Genomic DNA, 19,530 nt, shown 5'->3' on the forward strand with positions numbered 1-19,530 from the left:
AGTGTTCCCATGGGTTGTCCTTACTCTGCAATTCACGAGCAAATGAATCAATTTATAAAAAGCTTTCGTAGGTTGTAGATCATATCTAACATTCTGCATGGTATTACCTACAAAAAATATGTGTAAACTTGGATGAGGTGGCAGATTTTCATTTCCTTTTGAAACAACGCATGAGTTTTATTCGCTTCGCATCAAAATATTGTCTTTAAGGCAAAATAATGTTTCATGTTATTTCTTAAAAATTGGAACAATTGTTTTATGCGAATTTATATGGTTTACAAAATCATAACCAAAATATCCAAATTTTCTTGTGCCCTTTTTAAGATTATCTTTAATTATTCTAATACAGCAGACATACCATCGTTATATCAAATGACTTTGATACCTTTTTCTAAATAAAAAATCAAATAGATTGAATCAAGTAGAACTATTCATATATCTTTCATATTTTACTTTGATGACCACCAATGAAGACTTTGATATTATAAACATTAGTCAATTCAAACGAATTTGTCTTATAACTAGTATTCATCTAGGAAGAGTTGGATGTTATTTCTTTCATTTCAAATGATTCTTGATAGATCCGAAGATTAGTCTGCATTTAAAGCTAGAATCACACAAACCAATTACCATAAGCAGATTTTGAAAGTATCAATTATATATGTTACATCACAATATATTGACCAAAAAAAACCATAAGAATTTTTTATTTGTTTCTAGAGATTTAGAGCTTGATAATAAAGATTTTGCCTGATTATTTCTTTGGTTTATCAAATGATGGATGACATGTTTTTATGTTTTTGAACAAATCTAGAAATTTTACCATTGATTTTGAACCGATAAGCATTGTACAGAAGTCAATTAATGGAGCTTTACAGTGTTTTGCTTTTATTGTAAATGTTTACTGCTTTGCTGTCTTTACAAGACATCCAAACGTGAGACAAAATATTCATTTCCAGTTTATTTCAATATTCTGCTTTATACATCTGGTTCAAGTGATAACCCAGCTTAGTGTCTATCTAAACCAAATATCAGGCAGTGATACCGATACCATGGCAATGACCTTCTGCTATATTAGAAGACTTTCAATTTCATTCGATTGTGTACCCACAATGCAAGAATTTTTTCTATGTGTGGACCATTTTATGTGTACCTTTCCAAATATGCCAACTGTAAGAACTAATAGGAGTAAAAAATTGCAAAAGATTAACATTTGCAGTCTAGTAACTGTCGTTTTAGTATGTGTTTGTATAGTGACTTCTGATAAGTCTTGCAATACATTGTTGCATAACATATATTTTTCTTGTGTCTCAGCATTGTGTTTCATATACTTGGTCATCCCTTTATACACAATGACGGCCTGGAAGATACGTGCACAAAGAAGAAAGGTACACGCATCACCGGATGCAAGAGCAGAAAACAGACAGAATGGTGGAAATATGTTTACATTGATAACAATTAGAAAGCGATATCATCAAGAAGTACATGCCATTGTCACCATTGGTCTTCTTGTGTTTGTGCAAGCATTATCTATCTATCTATCCTGTGCTATTTATCATGTTATGGGTAGAAATGAACAATATAGGAATGACAGAGTCTCGATGAAACATAGAATTTCCGTAAATTCTTTTAAGAAGCATGGTTTGGATAACAGATCCAATTATATATACGATCAGAATTAAAGAGTTTAGGCAGTTCAACTTTTTCTAAAAATGTCGACATGCCATCGTTAATCAGCGGTGATTCGTAAACTCTGACAAAACCTTTGTAGAAAAACAAATATACCAATTAGATCTTTGGGATTAATATTTACTTTTCTGCATTTATCTGTACCAAAAACGTTTGGATTGAAACAGAGGTATTATAGAAATTATTTACGAGGTTTTATAAGTTTGTATAATTCTTGTCGTAATTAAACTTCCTTTCATACACTTTTTAAAACAAAATATATCGATTCCTAACATCACTGACGAGACATTCATTTTTGAAATCCGGATATAGTGTTGTAACCTGGATTTGTTTTCTCTTAACCGATTTATAACGTTCGAACAGCGGTTGAAACTGTTGCCTTTACGTACAAATATTTGCAACTCAGGTTTGCGGTATTCCATCTTTTCCGCAAGTTTATTGTATTCTGTTTTGTAATTAATAAATAATAAGATTAATTTTTACACGTGGTGATCCGTTTATTTGGCAATGGCCAGGGTAAGAACCCAGCTAACACATAATATGTGCATGATAGTATTGACTGGTTATACATATGTTTGTCAAAAATATTTACAAAAAAATATTTTATAGACATTATTTTTACATCAGAAATTATGCATGAATGATATTTTAACAATAATATTACATCCCAATGTTTGATTGCTAATATAAAAACATTTTTTGTAAATATTTTTTTTTATTATAAATAAATAAATATTCTTTGCTCTTGTTTTTAAAACGTTTCATAGACAGTTTTATTAACGAGAACAATTATATGTCGAGGAGATATTTCTTTGCAATATTCAATCAACAACTGATGGACATTTTAATATTATATTTAATATATATATTTGTAAGATGTGTAAAAGAAATATTTATAAAACATTTTTGATTAATATCTGTGTAAAGCATAGGTTTGATGTATAATAAAATATCTTGATGCTGTAACATCAATATAATTTTCTTGTCCTAATTTAAAAATATAAAAATTGTAATATCTAATCTATATTTCAATAACATCATAACAATATATTTTTTCGATTTTATTTATAAAATGTTAGTTAAAGACTGTTTCATAAACGTTTAAAGATAATAGATATTTGTAAGATGTATGATAGAAATGTTTTCCAAATGTTTGTTAGTGGTATTTGAGTGAAGCACATGTTTGATATGAAAAAAGAAATATTTTATAAACATTTTTACATGATATTTCTATTATTGATATTTGTAAGAGGTACGACATAAATGAAAAAGGAAATATTTTTTTTTATATATTTTTTTGAATCACATTAACATAAATGTCTCCTCATTTTTGATAGAAAAGTTTTAACAATTCTAATCTAACTTTCATGAAAATTCCAAGCAAGTCAAAGGAAAAATTATCTAGCGAATAATGATTGTGTTTGAAGAGTATTGAGGACTCAGTAAATCATCAAATGATAAAGTCATACCAAATAGGATACGGTAATCTGTGCCTAGAAATAGAAAATTCTTTTTTATTTTGACTTATTCAAAGTTTTGAAAACAGTGTTTATAAAAAAATTATCACTGATATTTCATGTCAATATTGAAATTTAAGCCAACAGTGTACCAACAATATGCCAACGTACTAAGTACTTATCTTCCCCCTTTATACCACAGAATTGAAAATTTATTTCTTATATTATTCCAACGTTCTTACAAAAAAGAACACATCTTTTGCGGTCTGTTCGAAAAGAAGAATTTAGATTGTCTAAATTTCATTAGAGAAACAGATTCTACCACCAAATCTCGTGCAATACGATATTTATCCACTCTCGACAGTTAGATTTTAAATATTTAAAAATTTAATTGTCTCGAGTGGATACATATCGTATTGCACTCGATGCAGTGGTAGAATCAATATTTATCTTAATGATTAAATAAGTTTATGCCCAAACAAAAATCTTTTTAAATCAACAGATCATTGACACGAGTGATTTTTTTTTGCACTCTAATTGACAGATGTGAAAATACTTCTCATCTACCACAAGGTGATACGAGTTGAATAATAAACATTCAATTCATTGCATCAACTTTTCATTTAAATGGGTATATGGTTGACAGACTCAATTTAAAAAACATTTGGTAGACATCAATAAAACATATACTACACATGAGAAGTATATTTTGTCCAGATGTTTGATATATGGTGTCTGGATACAGTGGCGGATCCAGCCATTTAAAAAAAGGGGGGGGGGTTCCAAACCAGGAGTAAGGGGGGGGTTCAAACTATATGCTCCCATTCAAATGCATTGATCGTCCATAAAAGGGGGGGTTCCAACCCCCGGAACTCCCCCCTGGATCCGCCACTGCGATATTTTCAATTGACACCAATTAAAACAATACTTCACATGAGGAGTATATTTTGTCCAGATGTTTGATATATGTTGTCTGGATATTTTCAATGGACACTGAATAATATCAAAATAATGTTATTTCAATATAAAATCAAGATATTTAAAAATAATGCTCTTTAAACATTCAGAACAAATATTTCAAGAAAATAAATATGCTATTCACATGAGTCAAGCCAGACATATCACGTCAAAAACGTGTTTTTGAATGATATTTTTTTGAAATTTTGCAATATATTTTAAAAATATCAATAAAATGTTTTTGTGCTACCTGGGAAAACATCAGTTGTTCGACCTGCTAGTCAAATGCGTTTTGTTATAATATACTTTTTCACTTTTTTTGGGACTTTTGGGAAATGTTGTTTGTGCTGTATTCAGAACCCTCTGCCCAGAAATTTATTTTAACATGCACACGTCTAAAAATTGCGGTTTTCATCCAGCGCAATCAAAGGTTAATGTTCAACAAGCCAACGCGTTATTTGACCTTAAGGGGATCACTGCAACTTTACAATTTAATAACTAGTATTATTCCTTGATTCAACATTTTGAGTAAATGTGATTTCCTCAGGTTTTTTTTTCGATTTTCGATTTTTTCTTTTGATTAGTTTAATCTAAATTGATTTCCTAGATTTAAACATCACTAAACTAATGTTGCCTCTCATTTAAATAACTTACTTGTAAAATGCGCTTCTTGTAAAGTAAATTTGGTTCTGTTAATATTACTACAACCTTTAACAAAACCATGATAGGAATTATCAGCCTTGGCATATCGTTGAACGACACAATATGCATCCAATATGCTAGCGCTACTGCAAAGTTGCTACTCAGGAATATAAATTTAACAATTGGAAAATCAAGTTATATCTCGAATGTCGTAATTTGAAATTCAGTTCTAAACCAACAGTCATTGTCAATTGCTAAATGTAAATCAACATAGTTACGTAGACTTAACTGTTATTTTTGATTATTATAATAATTTAATACTAGTACCAAGTAAAAAAAATAAACTTGCGGCATAGATGGTAAAACACAACATGAGGTGTTAAATTTTTATCCCCATATACGGAATTAAACCATTAATGTCTCTTCAGTGATTTTAGGGATATTAAAGTATTTGAAAGTCCTTTTAATTTACCGCAATTTAGGATAGACTCTTCAATTTGAAAGAGTCAAAATAGGATCAACGGATTATCTAAACCGGAGGGAAAATATAATACAAGCCAAATCGAAATACATAAAAACAAGTCTAAATTGAAAACAACGTTCAAACCTATGATTGCGTTGAATAGAAACCGCAATTTTTATACGTGTGCATGTGACAAATTTCGTTGTAGAGGGGTCTTTATTCAGCACATACAACATTTTCAAAAGACCAAAAGAGTTTTTTACGCATTTGCCTAACAGGTCGAATAACTGATGTTCTTAAACCCTGTTGACTGCCATTGACGGTTGCCAAACGATAAAATGATCACAAGGTGTAACAAAATGGATCTCTATATATGAGAAAAAATATTTTTTGAAAAAGATGAAAGACGAAAATTAGTAAAAGATATAGTCAGTTTCATATCATAATAAAAAGTTAAAAACCTCCACCAAACGTAACAATTGTGTTTGATGTAGACTTTTCAGAAAAAAAAAGGTTTTGGTTGTTTCCAAGTGTTGATAACAATTGTACTTTGTCTCTTTCTATAGAAAGAGGTGTATAATTGCAATTGAGACAACTCTAGTCTATATTCAACAAATAAAGATAGTCGGTAAGATAAATTCAGAACATAGTGTGCTAGTGACCTAATACGATATATACGGGGTCAGTAAATTCCATATGGGATTTCGCTCTCACCCCATATGGAATTTTCTTACCTCGTATATATCACATTTATAGTATCGACACTTAACAATTTTGTTTTATAAGAACATAGTTTGATTCTTTTAATCTGTCTTTAATTACAAAGTAATCTTTTACGGATCTGCTCACCCTTCCGGAGCACCTGAGATCACCCCTAGTTTTTGATGGGATTCGTGTTGTTTATTTTTTAGTTTTCTATGTTGTGTCATATGTGTGTTGTTGTTTGTTTGTCTTTTTCATTTTTAGCCATGGCGTTGTCAGTTTATTTTGGATTTATGAGTTTGATTGTCCCTTTGGTATCTTTCGTCCCTCTTTTAAAAAAGACAGGCCAAAGTTACTAGAAGGATAGTCAATCTCATAAACTGAACAAAAAACTTCACAACGGAGAAAAATTAAAATAATACATATTTCTTACAAAACTTAGAAAAAAAAACAGTGGCTCAATTAATCCCGAAGACAAACACACACAGCAAACTACAGAATTAATAACCCATCTAAATATTTCATTTTATTGTCCAAAATAATAAGCCATCAATCAAGTATGTATAGTTGATTAATGTCGGTCAAAAGTTGTGTTTGTTTAATGCAAACTGTAAGATGGATTGGTGTTTAACATCAGTTTCATCATTGTTGTGTATTTTGTGGCGGTCAATTTCATTAGTGGAGAAAGCAAGAGTACACAGGGAAAACAACTGATTCAGGTTGAACGCATCTGTCAAGTGCTAGATTCATTTTAAGCACATGTCCTAAGTTTAGAGCCATTTCTTCAGTGGTTGCTATTTGTTGGTGTGCTTCGTAAGTGTTTCTCGTTGTCTATATAGATAGGCAAGACGGTTGATTTTCATGTTTGAATGGTTTTACACTGTGTTATGTTATGGCCTTATCAGTTTATTTTCGATTTATGAGTTTGACGGTCCCTCTAGTATCTTTCGCCTCTCTTTTATAGTTCAGAGTGATCCAAGGGCTTAGGCTCTGAGTTGTAGATCATAATTTGACTAATAATTGTTAATGTTTTATACATTGTGACTTGGATGGAGAGTTGTCTCATTGGCACTTATACCACATCTTCTTATTCATAATAAACTATCCTTTGTTTTTCTCTATTGTTTTTGTCACATTTGTAATCCGCATATTTAAAGCTTATTATACAGGATGGGTTTAATGGTCACCTGGTCTTTGGAGGATATTTGTAATTGACAATCATACTATATATCAGTGTTGTATCCGTATTTTTGGGAATTATGTCTGTTTGTTTTGTTCACACATCGTTGTCAATATAACGGAATTTGAAGCAACTGTCATACAAGTGAGAGAATTAGCTAGTTATAAAACCAGGTATAATCCACCATTTCCAACATGAGAAAATGTCTGTACCTAAGTCAGGAATATGACAGTTGTTATCCATTCGTTTGATGTATTTGAGTTTTTGATTTTGCCTTTTGATTAAGGACTTTTTGTTTTGAATTTTCCTCCTAGTTCAGTAGCTTTGTGATTATACTTTTTGTTATTCAGACAGCTTACATAATAATTTGATTAGTCAAACATTATATAAAGTCAAAACAAGTTATTCTTAAACACACTTTATTGATAAAATCTTTGTACTAGAAAAATAAATTACATACAAAATGTATAAGTATAATTGTTAAAAAGTCAAATTACTAAATACTACCATGACTAGAGATTAGTATAAAACATTTACAACACTGCATTAAAAATAATAGGAAAATTAGAGGACTAAACATGTGCCTCTACAACATTTACTTTTAGAAGACAAAAAATAATCAAATTAAACATTAAATTGTTTATTAAAATCCCATTTAAAAATAATCTCGTCAAATAAGTGTATTAATGTGATAGTCTGCAACTATTTGTGTCCAAATACATACATGGTCCCTTTTATACATTACAAACAATAACAGGAGTGATATGTAGTGCTAAAGAAATATTTGGCATTTGATTGTGCTTGACAGAATATATTTTCTAAAACATTTTAGGCAGTAAATTAAAATATGGAGAACACGACTAAAATTCATACACAGTGTTGTCACTAATATATACATTTATTTCTTCTGTATTTTATAACAATTAAAATTCAGCACCTGTAAAATCAACATAAAGCAGTACAAAATAATAAATAGTTTAAGATTAAAAAGCAAATTTATCTTTGGTATAGTATATTCTATCTTGTCATTTGCTTTTGTTTAACCATGGATTGTATAAACAACATTATTGTATCAGATAATAAAAATAAAACATGTATTTCTTTAATCAGAAAAAAATAAACAACAATCACATTTTGTGATATCAACAGTTTATTCATTCTTTATCTATATCGTCTCATTTCTTTTCATTTTCACATTGAGAGATATTTCAATATTTGAAAATTCTCTATATCAAACTTTTAGAAACAAAACTGCATGCAGTGCTTTTTACTATGCTGTCCAAGGACATTTGTCATTAAAATCTTTAGAAACTATTTGTTGGTCAACAGAGTAAAAGTTTTGTTCATAGAACATTACCTCAGAAATATAACATGAACTAAATAACAAAATAGCACCACAAAAACAAAGTAAAAAATAAAGAATTTCTTCTGTGATGGTTTTTCTGTAAATCCTAATGGTCTTGTTTTCAGGGATTCAAATGTTCTGTCCCATTGTGTCATTATTGCCTGTCTAGCTCCACTCCATTTTCCTGGTCCCTGCAACCTGTACTGGTAAGGTGTACAAGGTCCAAAGAAACAGGTAAAGGCCAATTTGGGATCTGACCAAAATAGGGATTCTGTAAAAAGAAATAACAAATGGTCCAAATACAGAGTATATTGTCCTATAATCCTATGTTGAACAACAACAAAAATAAAAAATAAAAAAAATTGTCCAAAAGAACTGGTCTGCATTACACAACGTTGGGAAAAAATCTAACACAAGGCCAGGAGCTATAGGTCCTCTTTGGTTGCTGTCTGTCATATCTATTTTCCTTTACAGGTTTGTGATAATTTTTGCCATTGTTTTTTGTTTTGTTTGAAGTATTTTATGTTTTTATTTTGGGGTCTTTTATTGCTGACTATGAGGTATGGGTTTTGCTCATTTTTGGATGTCCTAAGATTACCTATAAATGCTTAAATCTGTGTCAGTTAGACTATGCAGAAAATTTGCCTCATTGGCCATCTTACCATATAGTCTTAGTGTATGCTTTAATGTCTTAAACAACTTATAGAAAAAAAATACTATACCAAATCATATTTAAGGGGAAAAAAATCTGAAATCTGCATGCATTTTATTGAGGATAAAATTATGAAGTTGTCAGGATCTTGAAAAAATCTGTTAGTTGATACACATCAATCAATGAATAAAAAACTTTCCAGATGAAGGTCAAAATAAAAAAAATGCTTTGTGTTTATATTCAACCTTTTAACCATAGTTTTATAACTTCCAATTGCCTACCTTAAGTTATCTTTGCCATTTTAAGTAGTGATTCATGACAACAAAAATTGACCTACCAACTGTACTTTTTGTTATAAAAAGGCAACACAAATTATATTTTCTGACCTTATATTTAAATACTAGATTTGAAGAGAACATATCCTTTCGGATCTTCAATAGAAAATATAAACATGATCAAACATTTTTTCTTAATAATACCTTGATAGATTCATGTTGTATAATTGGGTGATTTTTTTTTTAAAACAAACTTGTCAAAGATACCAGGATTAAAATTTTAAATGCCAGACCTGCATTTTGTCTACAAGACAATCTTGAATACAGAAGTTAAAAAGGCAAAAAAGTATGAAGTTAGAGAGCATTGAGGACCCAAAGTTCTGAAAGATTTTGCTAAATATAGCTAAGGTAATCTACTGGAAGGATGAAAATTAAGATTGATTGATTGGTATTTAACGACACTTTCAACATTATTGTGCTATTTCATGTTGATCACTCTTTGTTGGTGGAGGAAGCCAGAGTGACAATTAAGGATGTACACCTCTGAGGAGCCAAAAATTTCTAGAATCAAACTTTTTTTCTTAACCTGATTTTTAGGTTTATAAGACTGTAACAAAATAATTGCTAAAGAAAAAATCATATGGTGGTGCACTTCTTTTTTTGCTACGGCCCTTTGAAAATGCCCAATTTTGATGATTTTCCAATTCTTCATCGATTTTTACCTATTTTTGGGCTATTATCGTGAAAAAAATTACAGTTCCACAATTAAACTTTTGCCCAGATATCTGGTCCACTATAAGAAGGTATATAAAAGGTTCCGAGCAAAGCCTTTTAATCTTTAAATTTAATTTCTAACCACATTGCTTTCCAAGCTTTAGCTTTCGAGGTCAATTCGACGTTGAACATGTACATCATTTTTTACATAAACATTTATCTTCCCTCCAACCTTGATACTTTCTGTAAAGATGAAGTGGACCAATCTGAATAAATTTTACTCAAAAGAACTATAGGTAGGTGTTAATATAAGAAAGTTTTATTATATTTTGAAGCTTTTCTGTGTAAAATTTACCATGCTGTCAATTTTGTATTTTTGTGATTTTTCTCAGTTTTAAGAACAAAATGCATATTATTTTAGCTTTTTTGTTATATATGATTGAAAAAAATACATATCTAAGAAATTTGAAAATACCAAAATGATATGGGATGTACATGATTCTTGTAAAATCATTTTCTGTATCCCTCACCCATTTTCCCAAAATTTTGGCTAAAAATACAGACTTGATTGGTCGTAAAATTTGAAAACTCGATTACTTAAAAACCATTCATTGTAAATACAAAACTTTTTCACAGAGTTATGTTTGATTATAGTATTTAAAAAATTCATTGATATTTTCCACTTGTATCACATGTTTTTGAAATAATTCTAGAACGAGATTTCAATGAGACTGAAAAGTCAGAAGAATACATCCTTAAGATAAATGAAATATTTTACGATATTTCATTACAGAACTTACGAAGATCAGGTAGACATCCATTGAGTGTAGCCAGCTCATCCATATAGTCGATATAATCCACCTGAATTGTATGTCTCTGTGTCTGTACATATCTCTCTTTCATGGCTAATTCTTTAGATCTTATGTCCAATATCATCTCATCACTGCAGGGAAGTTTGACTTCTTTCTGTTTAAAAAAAAAAAAAAAAAAAAATGAAACTTAACAAAGAAATTTCAGATTACATTTAAGAAAGTTCTAGAAATGACAAAAAAAAGCTTAGATTATGTTATGAATTATCACAACTTTAAATTTGTATCTCTCTTGATACAGCAGCTTCTATTTTGTATCCAATCTATGAGAAGATATTTCAATTAAATCATCATAAAATAGCATGTGTTACAAGATGTGAAGAAAAACAGTTGAATAGTGTCACAAAGTATTTGAGGGAGCTCATAAAGATGCCTAAATAGCTTTTGATCTCATTCCATGATGACGAACAGTCCTTTCAAACTGCATCTAAGAAAAGTAACAATTACCTGTTATTTCTGAAAGCCATCATTTACAAGGAATGCAAATGGTTCTGCTTTTACAGTCTATAAATAATTATTGCATAAAGATTTTTAAAAAATTCATTGCTTAATATATAAAAATAAAACATATAAATCCATATCAATTCACCTGAAAAACACGCAAAGATAGTCTGCACTGTAACTCAGATATAGGCATAATGGCTCCAAGAGGTTGTATGCATCCAATAACACTCAGAGTATTTTTTTTCTCCATTCTAGGTGGGAAAACATATTTGTAGAGTTCAACACGATTCTCTTTGACATCTAATACAGATTTGTCTAAGAAAGGAAAGCCAAATTTATATCCTGTTGCCAAGAAAACAACATCAATATTCTCTTCTTTGGTGCCATCATCAAATATAACTCCATTTTCAGTAAATGTTTTGATATCAGGTTTTATCCTCAAAGTTCCTGATGCCAATCTGTTCGGCATTTCATCATTTACCATAGGATGTTGGGAGAAAACATGATGTTTAGGTTTGAGACTGTATAGTGAATGATCAAATCTTGCATTTAGACGACCTTCCACTATACTAGTTATGACGGAGGGTGGTAATGCATTCTTTATTGCCAGTTTAAACCTATCAGAACTGGCCATATCTAAAGGCATACCATTGTCTCCTATCCTATTCAATACCCAACTTCCTCGTCTAGTACTTAAAAACACCTGGAAAATATGTAAATGGTAAAGTCTGAACTTGAAAAATTCAATGGTAATCTTAAAAAATCACATTCCATATCATATATTATATACTGTTGTTGGTTTTACATACTCACTATTTCTATAATGAACTTTCAAATTAGTGAAAAGATCAAGAATCATATCATTCTTTTGTAATACTTCAATAAACCTACTTTTACAAATTGTGACTAATGGATGGAGAGTTGTCTCATTGGCACTCATGCCACATCTTCTTATATCTAATAAACATTTAATGACCATAGACACAGATGTAAGCAATCCAAATATCAGTTTGCTATTTTGGTCCTTTGTACATTCTATAATAATTTCATTTCTTTTTTTTTTTAAATTCAACTGGAAGTCTACTAGCTTTAGATTTATGGCTTGTTTGTGAAATTCTCAACATTTCATATTACTTACAGCATTGTCTCATTTCAAATATCATCCAGTAGATGACCAGTAGATGACCAGTAGATGACCAGATGAAAACATTATGCACAGTAAGTGCTTGGAAACTAAATCAAACCATTACCTGTGACGCTACTCTGCTTAGTTCTGTAGACATATCACCTCCAGAATTTCCTATTCCAATGATAACTACTCTCTTTCCTTCGAATCCTGCTGGATTTCTGTAGTCATGGCTATGAATAACTTTTCCCTTGAAGTCTGATAAACCTGGAAATTCAGGAACATGCTTTTCAGCATGATGGCCAGTACATACCATAACAGCATCAAACACTGTCTCTTCTACATCACCAGTTTTATTGTCTTTCACTTTGATATTCCACTGACCATTTTGTTTAAAATCAGGTTGCTTGTTTATACTTAATATCTAAAAAACAAAATTAGTAGTATTTTCCCTGTTTTATAGGGAGTTTTGTATATTAATACTGTAGCCAAAGTGTAAAATAGTCTTTTGCATATATTTCACCAAATTTCAGTTTTACCAAACATTATTTTTGCTGTGTATATACTGATTTTGTTTCGTTGATTGATATCATATCCTTTGTTTTTCTATTAAGAAATATTTGCCACTGGACCACTACAAATGATTAAAGTCAAGAAGTTACTACAGAAAGATTCCATTGTGGATGACCAATTATGTAACCTTTGATCATAAGACAGAATGTTAACTTCGACGGGTTTTCAAGATAACTTCATCAATTCCTTTAATTGATTGATAGATTGACTAATAATTTCTGGTCGTGGGATCTAAATCCAATCCTTTTTTTTTTAGCATTTCTCAAAATATAGCAAAATTTTACTGATCATACCTCTTTTCCAAATTGTATGTATTTCCGTAGGTTGAATTTATCAGCATAAAGGTTGAAATACTTCTGAACATAAGTATTGTGCATAAAGATAGGATAATCTGCTGGTATGGGAAAGTCACTGTAACACATCATTTCTTTACTTGTGTTGATAATGGTTGACTTCATCACACATGACTGACCCTCTGTAACCTTTTCGGTATACCTCCATAATCCACCTGTTAGAGATATTGATACCGAATAATGAAAAGTCAGTGCAAAGTTTTTAAAAATTTCTTGTTGCTAAACTAAAAATGTAATTATCAGATGAAATTTACATATTAAATAAAAGTCCATATATTTATCTTGTACATCTGACATTAACAAAATATGTTCAGGAACCTATTCTGTATGTTTTTCACCTTTTGTTTTGCATAAAAAGTATGTATGTAAATGTATATATTATAATATTGTATATTTTGAATTATTCAGAGGACATCAGGGGAGATAAGTATTATACTAACTGATTTTACGCTCTTTAAATAAAGTATTTATTATTTATTATTATGTAAAATGAATATTTCAACAAAGCAAATTTATGATGAAAACAAAATAATATAATATAATCAAAACAGTAAAAAAAAGAAAGGCCTAGGCCTTTAATGAATCCACTCATTGGTTTTTAGATACCAGTATAGGTGCCTAATCATTATCTGTGATTTTACTGATGGTGTCCTAATTTTTAATTGAGTTTGAATTTTCATAGGAGAGGAGAGGGGTGATGCATGCATAGAAGGAGAAATGTAGATACCCTTTCAAAAAAGAAATACCTTTACCATGTTTTCTGTGAATCCACTAATTGGTTTATAGATAGCAGTACAGTTGGCAGATCTGTAATTTTACCGATTGTGTCCTAATTTTGACTTGAATGTGAATTTGCAAGGGGGTGATGCATGGTCCACTTAAAAAGATTCTGCATTTCCCTTAGTTTTTGTTTGTCACCTTTGCTTTAGGAGTTTTGAACATTGGTAAACTACTGTGTCTTTTATTAAATCTTAAAATTTTAAGTAATTATTGAACCAACTCATTTATACTTAAAGACCTTATCACTCATGGTTTAGAAATTTGAGCCACTTGACCTGAGAATCTTCCTCTTGATCGATTGACATACATATGTACACATCAATCACTTTTCCATTGTGGTGTCAGATATTTTCTATTATGAGGTCAAAATTTTACTGGGAACTTTGTAATGTACAGTAATGGCGGACAAATAGCGATAAGGTGTATTAAAAAAAAATATGTGAAATCTTTCTCCAGAATTAGTTCTTCTTTGTGAGGCTATTTATGATTTTTCAAGTTCCACTGTCCTATTTTTTAATTTCAATACATTAGGTACTACAGGAATTGTTTTCTATGGAATTTATAAAATGGGACCTTTAAATTTCTCCATGATCATTAATGTAGCCGAACCTAAAATTTAACTCCCAGTGATGAAAAAACATGTACATTTGTCATGTTTGTAGCAATACTTAATAAGTACAAATATTCTCAACTGAAAGTGTAATAATTATAAAATTATGTTGATACACTACTGAAGAATAATTTTAATTCTATAGCATTCAGTAATATTGTTTGCCCTAAATTAAGGGAGAATAAAGGCTTTTTCCCCTGGAGAAGAATCCCAATTTGAAAAAAAAAAATGGCTTAGAATTATTCCCAAAAAGACTACTTTTTTCCCAAACAGTGCAGTCTCAGTAGTAATTGCGCATGAATACAAACTGAAAAGCACTTATTTATACATTTTACATGCTAAAATTACTATATGTGCAGATTTGAGTGTCTATATATGTATTTTCGCTGACAATAAGGGGTCTTATTTCAAAGCAGGGTTTGACTCTTGAAAAGGGGTTTGCAAATTGAAGTTTCAGTCTGATATATGGTTTATTAAAAATTTCCCAATTTGATAAAAATGACGCATATTTTCCCAATAAAAAAGGGTAGAGGTAGTTTTAAAACCAGATGCTCCGCAGGGCGCAGCTTTATACGACCGCAGAGGTTGAACCCTGAACAGTTGGGGCAAGTATGGACACAACATTCAAGCTGGATTCAGCTCTACATTTGGATTGTGATTAAATAGGTGACACAGCATAGGTTTCTGACACAGAATGAATGTGGTCTAATGAACTTAAAATTTTTTTTTTTGCCTTTGAGCAATTCACTATGCTGTTGAATATATATCCTCTCAAAAAAATGTTTGAAGAAATTTTCTTTTTATTTATGAAATCTGAAATGAGAAAAAATTACCCCCCCCCCCCTCCCCATTTTTTTTTCACATCCCCCTTTCCCTTTTTCCAAAACTGATCTCAATTCAAATTTCTAATGGAGTTTGCAACAATAACTACTCATTTAAATACATCATAAAATATTAAAATGTAACAAAAGGTGCTTGTTATCACTGAATGGTAAAGATTGTTTTAATTTATCAGTTGGTAGTAAAAGTGAATATACATTGTATATTGTATAAAACAATGATTTAAGTTGACTCAACTACTATTCTGGACAAAGAAAGATAACTCCAATCAATTGAAAATTTCTTGCTATTGCACAATATTGTGCAATTAGATATTTCTGGCTATTGCGCAATACTGTGCAATTGAAAATATTTGCTATTGCACAATACTGTGCAATTGAAGATTTCTTGCTATTGCGCAATACTGAGCAATTGAAAATTTCTTGCTATTGCACAATACTGTGCAACCGAAGATTTCTTGCTATTGCTGAATACTGTGCAATTGAAAATTTCTTGCTATTGCACAATACTTAATATAATAATTTTGGATCCTGATTTGAACCAACTTGAAAACTGGGCCCATAAACAAAAATCTAAGTACATGTTTAGATTCAGCATATCAAAAAAGCCCAAGAATTCAATTTTTGTTAAAATCAAATTTAGTTTAATTTTGGACCCTTTGGACTTTAATGTAGACCAATTTGAAAACGGGACCAAAAATTAAGATTCTACATACACAGTTAGATTTGGCATATCAATTATTCAATTTTTGATGAAATCAAACAAAGTTTAATTTTGGACCCTGATTTGGACCAACTTGAAAACTGGGCCAATAATCAAAAATCTAAGTACATTTTTAGATTCAACATATTAAAGAACTCCAAGGATTCAATTTTTGTTAAAATCAAACTAAGTTTAATTTTGGACCCTTTGGACCTTAATGTAAACCAATTTGAAAACGGGACCAAAAATTAAGAATCTACATACACAGTTAGATTTAGCATATCAAAGAACCCCAATTATTCAATTTTTGATGAAATCAAACAAAGTACAATTTTGGACCCTTTGGGCCCCTTATTCCTAAACTGTTCGGACCAAAACTCCCAAAATCAAACCCAACCTTCCTTTTATGGTCATAAACCTTGTGTTTAAATTTCATAGATTTCTATTTACTTATACTTAAGTTATGGTGCGAAAACCAAGAATAATGCTTATTTGGGCCCCTTTTTGGCCCCTTATTCCTAAACTGTTGGGACCTCAACTCCCAAAATCAATCCCACCCTTCCTTTTGTGGTCATAAACCTTGTGTTTAAATTTCACTGATTTCTATTTACTTATACTAAAGTTATTGTGCGAAAACCAAGAATAATGCTTATTTGGGCCCTTTTTTGGCCCCCAATTCCTAAACTGTTGGAACCAAAACTCCGTAAATCAATCCCAACCTTCCTTTTGTGGTCATAAACCTTGTGTCAAAATTTCATAGATTTCTATTCACTTAAACTAAAGTTATAGTGCGAAAACCAAGAAAATGCTTATTTGGGCCCTTTTTGGCCCCTAATTCCTAAAATGTTGGGACCAAAACTCCCAAAATCAATCCCAACCTTCCTTTTGTGGTCATAAACCTTGTGTCAAAATTTCATCGATTTCTATTCACTTTTACTAAAGTTAGAGTGCGAAAACTAAAAGTATTCGGACGACGACGACGCCAACGTGATAGCAATATACGACGAAAAATTAAAATTTTTGCGGTCGTATAAAAAGCCAACAATATCACTGGCATTAAGCATAAGTACAATGTATCTTAAGAAGTAAACATGAACCACTTGCTTAAAGATGTTTTTTAGGTTCTGGGATATATTCTATATATTCATAATGAATCCTTACTTATCATGCTTATTGTTTTTTGTAAGAGTTGATTTCTTTCAATTACCTATATCATTTGACCTTTCAAAGCATACTGGCTCTACTCCTTCATCTATACAACACTTTATAGCAGTTAATCCACTGGCTCCTGCTCCAATTACTGCAACCTTCATAATGGCTTTTTTTCTATAAAAAGTAAAATTTCTTTGGAATTTTGATGGGCATTTTTTGTTTTTCCTTCATGCAAAAGATGTGAAAATTAATTAAGTTGTGGTACAACTATGAGATGCTCCCTCAGGTAAAAAACCGGTTTGTATTGTTTTGATTGTCCTTAATTGACATGTACAACAGGTACATGTTTGTATCTTCACAACTATAGGTGAGTTAAAGAGTTTATCTGAGTCAGTGAGTGGACAGTATCAAAGTAATTCAGGTGTTTGTTAATTTTTACACCTTCTGCAGAAAGGAAAAAAAATGCCCATCGAAAACCAAGAAAGATTTTATCTTTCTTAAACACAAAATGCATTTAACTTTTATATATCTAGTGGATGCTAGAGATTAAAACTTTCCAAACAGCACAGGTAAGTCTGTACACAGAGTAGTCTTTGAGGTGAAAATACGGCCATATTTGTCCATTTGTTATGATGAACCGTAAGGATTTCTGGGTTCTGGTTACTTGTGATGTTTATGCTAAGATATTTTGAACATTGATTGGAGAAAAGCAAGTTTCATGGCTTTCGAAGTATAACCAAATTTTACATTATTTTTCTTCCTGCTTCTGTCATAAATTTATTTCGTTCAAGGTTACATTTGACTGCGTGAAATCTCAGACCCCATGTTGTTGCCCAATTTCATTGTCTGTCTATATCTGCTATTTTTTTTACAATCATTGATGGTTCTGGTTTCTCTATAGCAGCCATTGGCAAATAGTCTGAAATCTGATGTGTTTTTGTCAGAGGTGGTGTTGCCGATGTGTTCATTTTTGGTGGAATACAAAGGAAATAAAAAATGTCAACTTATATTTTGTTCTTCTACACTTACCAAGCTGCTTACCACAGATGTAGTTAGACAAATTCGATATATCTAATGTTTATATACTTTCTTGTTCCAACTTTTGAACTGATATTGATAGATAAACAGATAAATTATATGTTGACAGTCCAACGATAAGCCAGTGTCATAATGTATGACGAAAATATAATTCTTAAACCACAATCGGACTCTCTTAAAATCCGGATTCAAAGTCCTGCCTTTAAATCAAACCTTTTTTACCCAGCTATCGATTATGACAAATCATTAAGGTTTATGTACCCTTCTGTAGCCATTTTTGTACGAATTTTTTAAACATCAATTGTATCAAAACTACAGATATAACGAATAATAGAGACAGGCCATTTTGAACATATACTAGGGGGAAACTTGATGCAAAGCATTATTATTTACTGTTGCATTGCATTTAATAGAAAAGGAGTACTTTGTGGCAAATAAACCAAGATTTTTATAGAAAATCCACAGCCTTTAAGGTTCATCATAACAAATGGACAAATATGGCCGTATTTTCACCTCAAAAACTACTCTGTGTACAGACTTACCTGTGCTGTTTGGAAAGTTTTAATGCCTACATGTAGCATCCACTAGATATATAAAAGTTAAATTCATTTTGTGTTTAAGAAAGATAAAATTTTTCTTGGTTTTTGATGGGCATTTTTTTTCCTTTCTGCAGAAGGTGCAAAAATAAACAAACACCTGAATTACTTTGATACTGTCCACTCACTGACTCAGATAAACTCTTTAACTCACCTATAGCTGTGAAGATACCTGATGTCAATGTCAATTAAGGACAATGAAAACAATACAAACCGGTTTTTTACCTGAGGGAGCATCTCATAGTTGTACCACAACATAGTCAATTTTCACACCTTTTGCATGAAGGAAAAAAAATGCCCATCAAAATCCACAAGAGATTTTAACTTTCTGAAACACAAAATGCATTTAACTTTATTATATCTAGTGGATG

At 30.8% G+C, this 19,530-nt stretch overlaps 1 protein-coding gene across 2 annotated transcripts; it reads right to left on the reverse strand.

Moving 5' to 3' along the window:
* Positions 1-7,492: 7,492 nt before the first annotated feature.
* Positions 7,493-18,726, reverse strand: LOC139511919 (flavin-containing monooxygenase 5-like). 2 transcript variants are annotated; one of them, XM_071299081.1, is made up of 7 exons: positions 18,555-18,726; positions 17,581-17,699; positions 13,382-13,596; positions 12,640-12,939; positions 11,535-12,092; positions 10,877-11,042; positions 7,493-8,706 (listed from the first exon to the last, which is right to left on the reverse strand). In XM_071299081.1, exons 2-7 carry the CDS (start codon positions 17,684-17,686, stop codon positions 8,444-8,446), a joined length of 1,608 nt encoding a protein of 535 aa, XP_071155182.1. In that variant the 5' UTR covers positions 17,687-17,699; positions 18,555-18,726; the 3' UTR covers positions 7,493-8,443. The 2 variants fall into 2 exon arrangements, with proteins under 2 accessions (XP_071155182.1, XP_071155183.1); XM_071299082.1 differs by having other exon boundaries at positions 18,567-18,724.
* Between the last annotated feature and the right edge of the window lie 804 nt (positions 18,727-19,530).

The sequence above is a fragment of the Mytilus edulis genome, chromosome 2 (assembly GCF_963676685.1).
Source record: "Mytilus edulis chromosome 2, xbMytEdul2.2, whole genome shotgun sequence".
NCBI lineage: Eukaryota > Metazoa > Mollusca > Bivalvia > Mytilida > Mytilidae > Mytilus > Mytilus edulis.

Coding starts and splice junctions, on each gene's coding strand:
- LOC139511919 (XM_071299081.1), bottom strand. CDS start 17,686: ATGAAGGTTGCAGTAATTGGAGCAGGAGCCAGTGGATTAACTGCTATA. Junction 13,597..17,580: donor TGAAAGGTCAAATGATATAG/GTAATTGAAAGA, acceptor TATCTCTAACAG/GTGGATTATGGAGGTATACC. Junction 11,043..11,534: donor TATCTTTGCGTGTTTTTCAG/GTGAATTGATAT, acceptor TTTTTTAAACAG/AAAGAAGTCAAACTTCCCTG.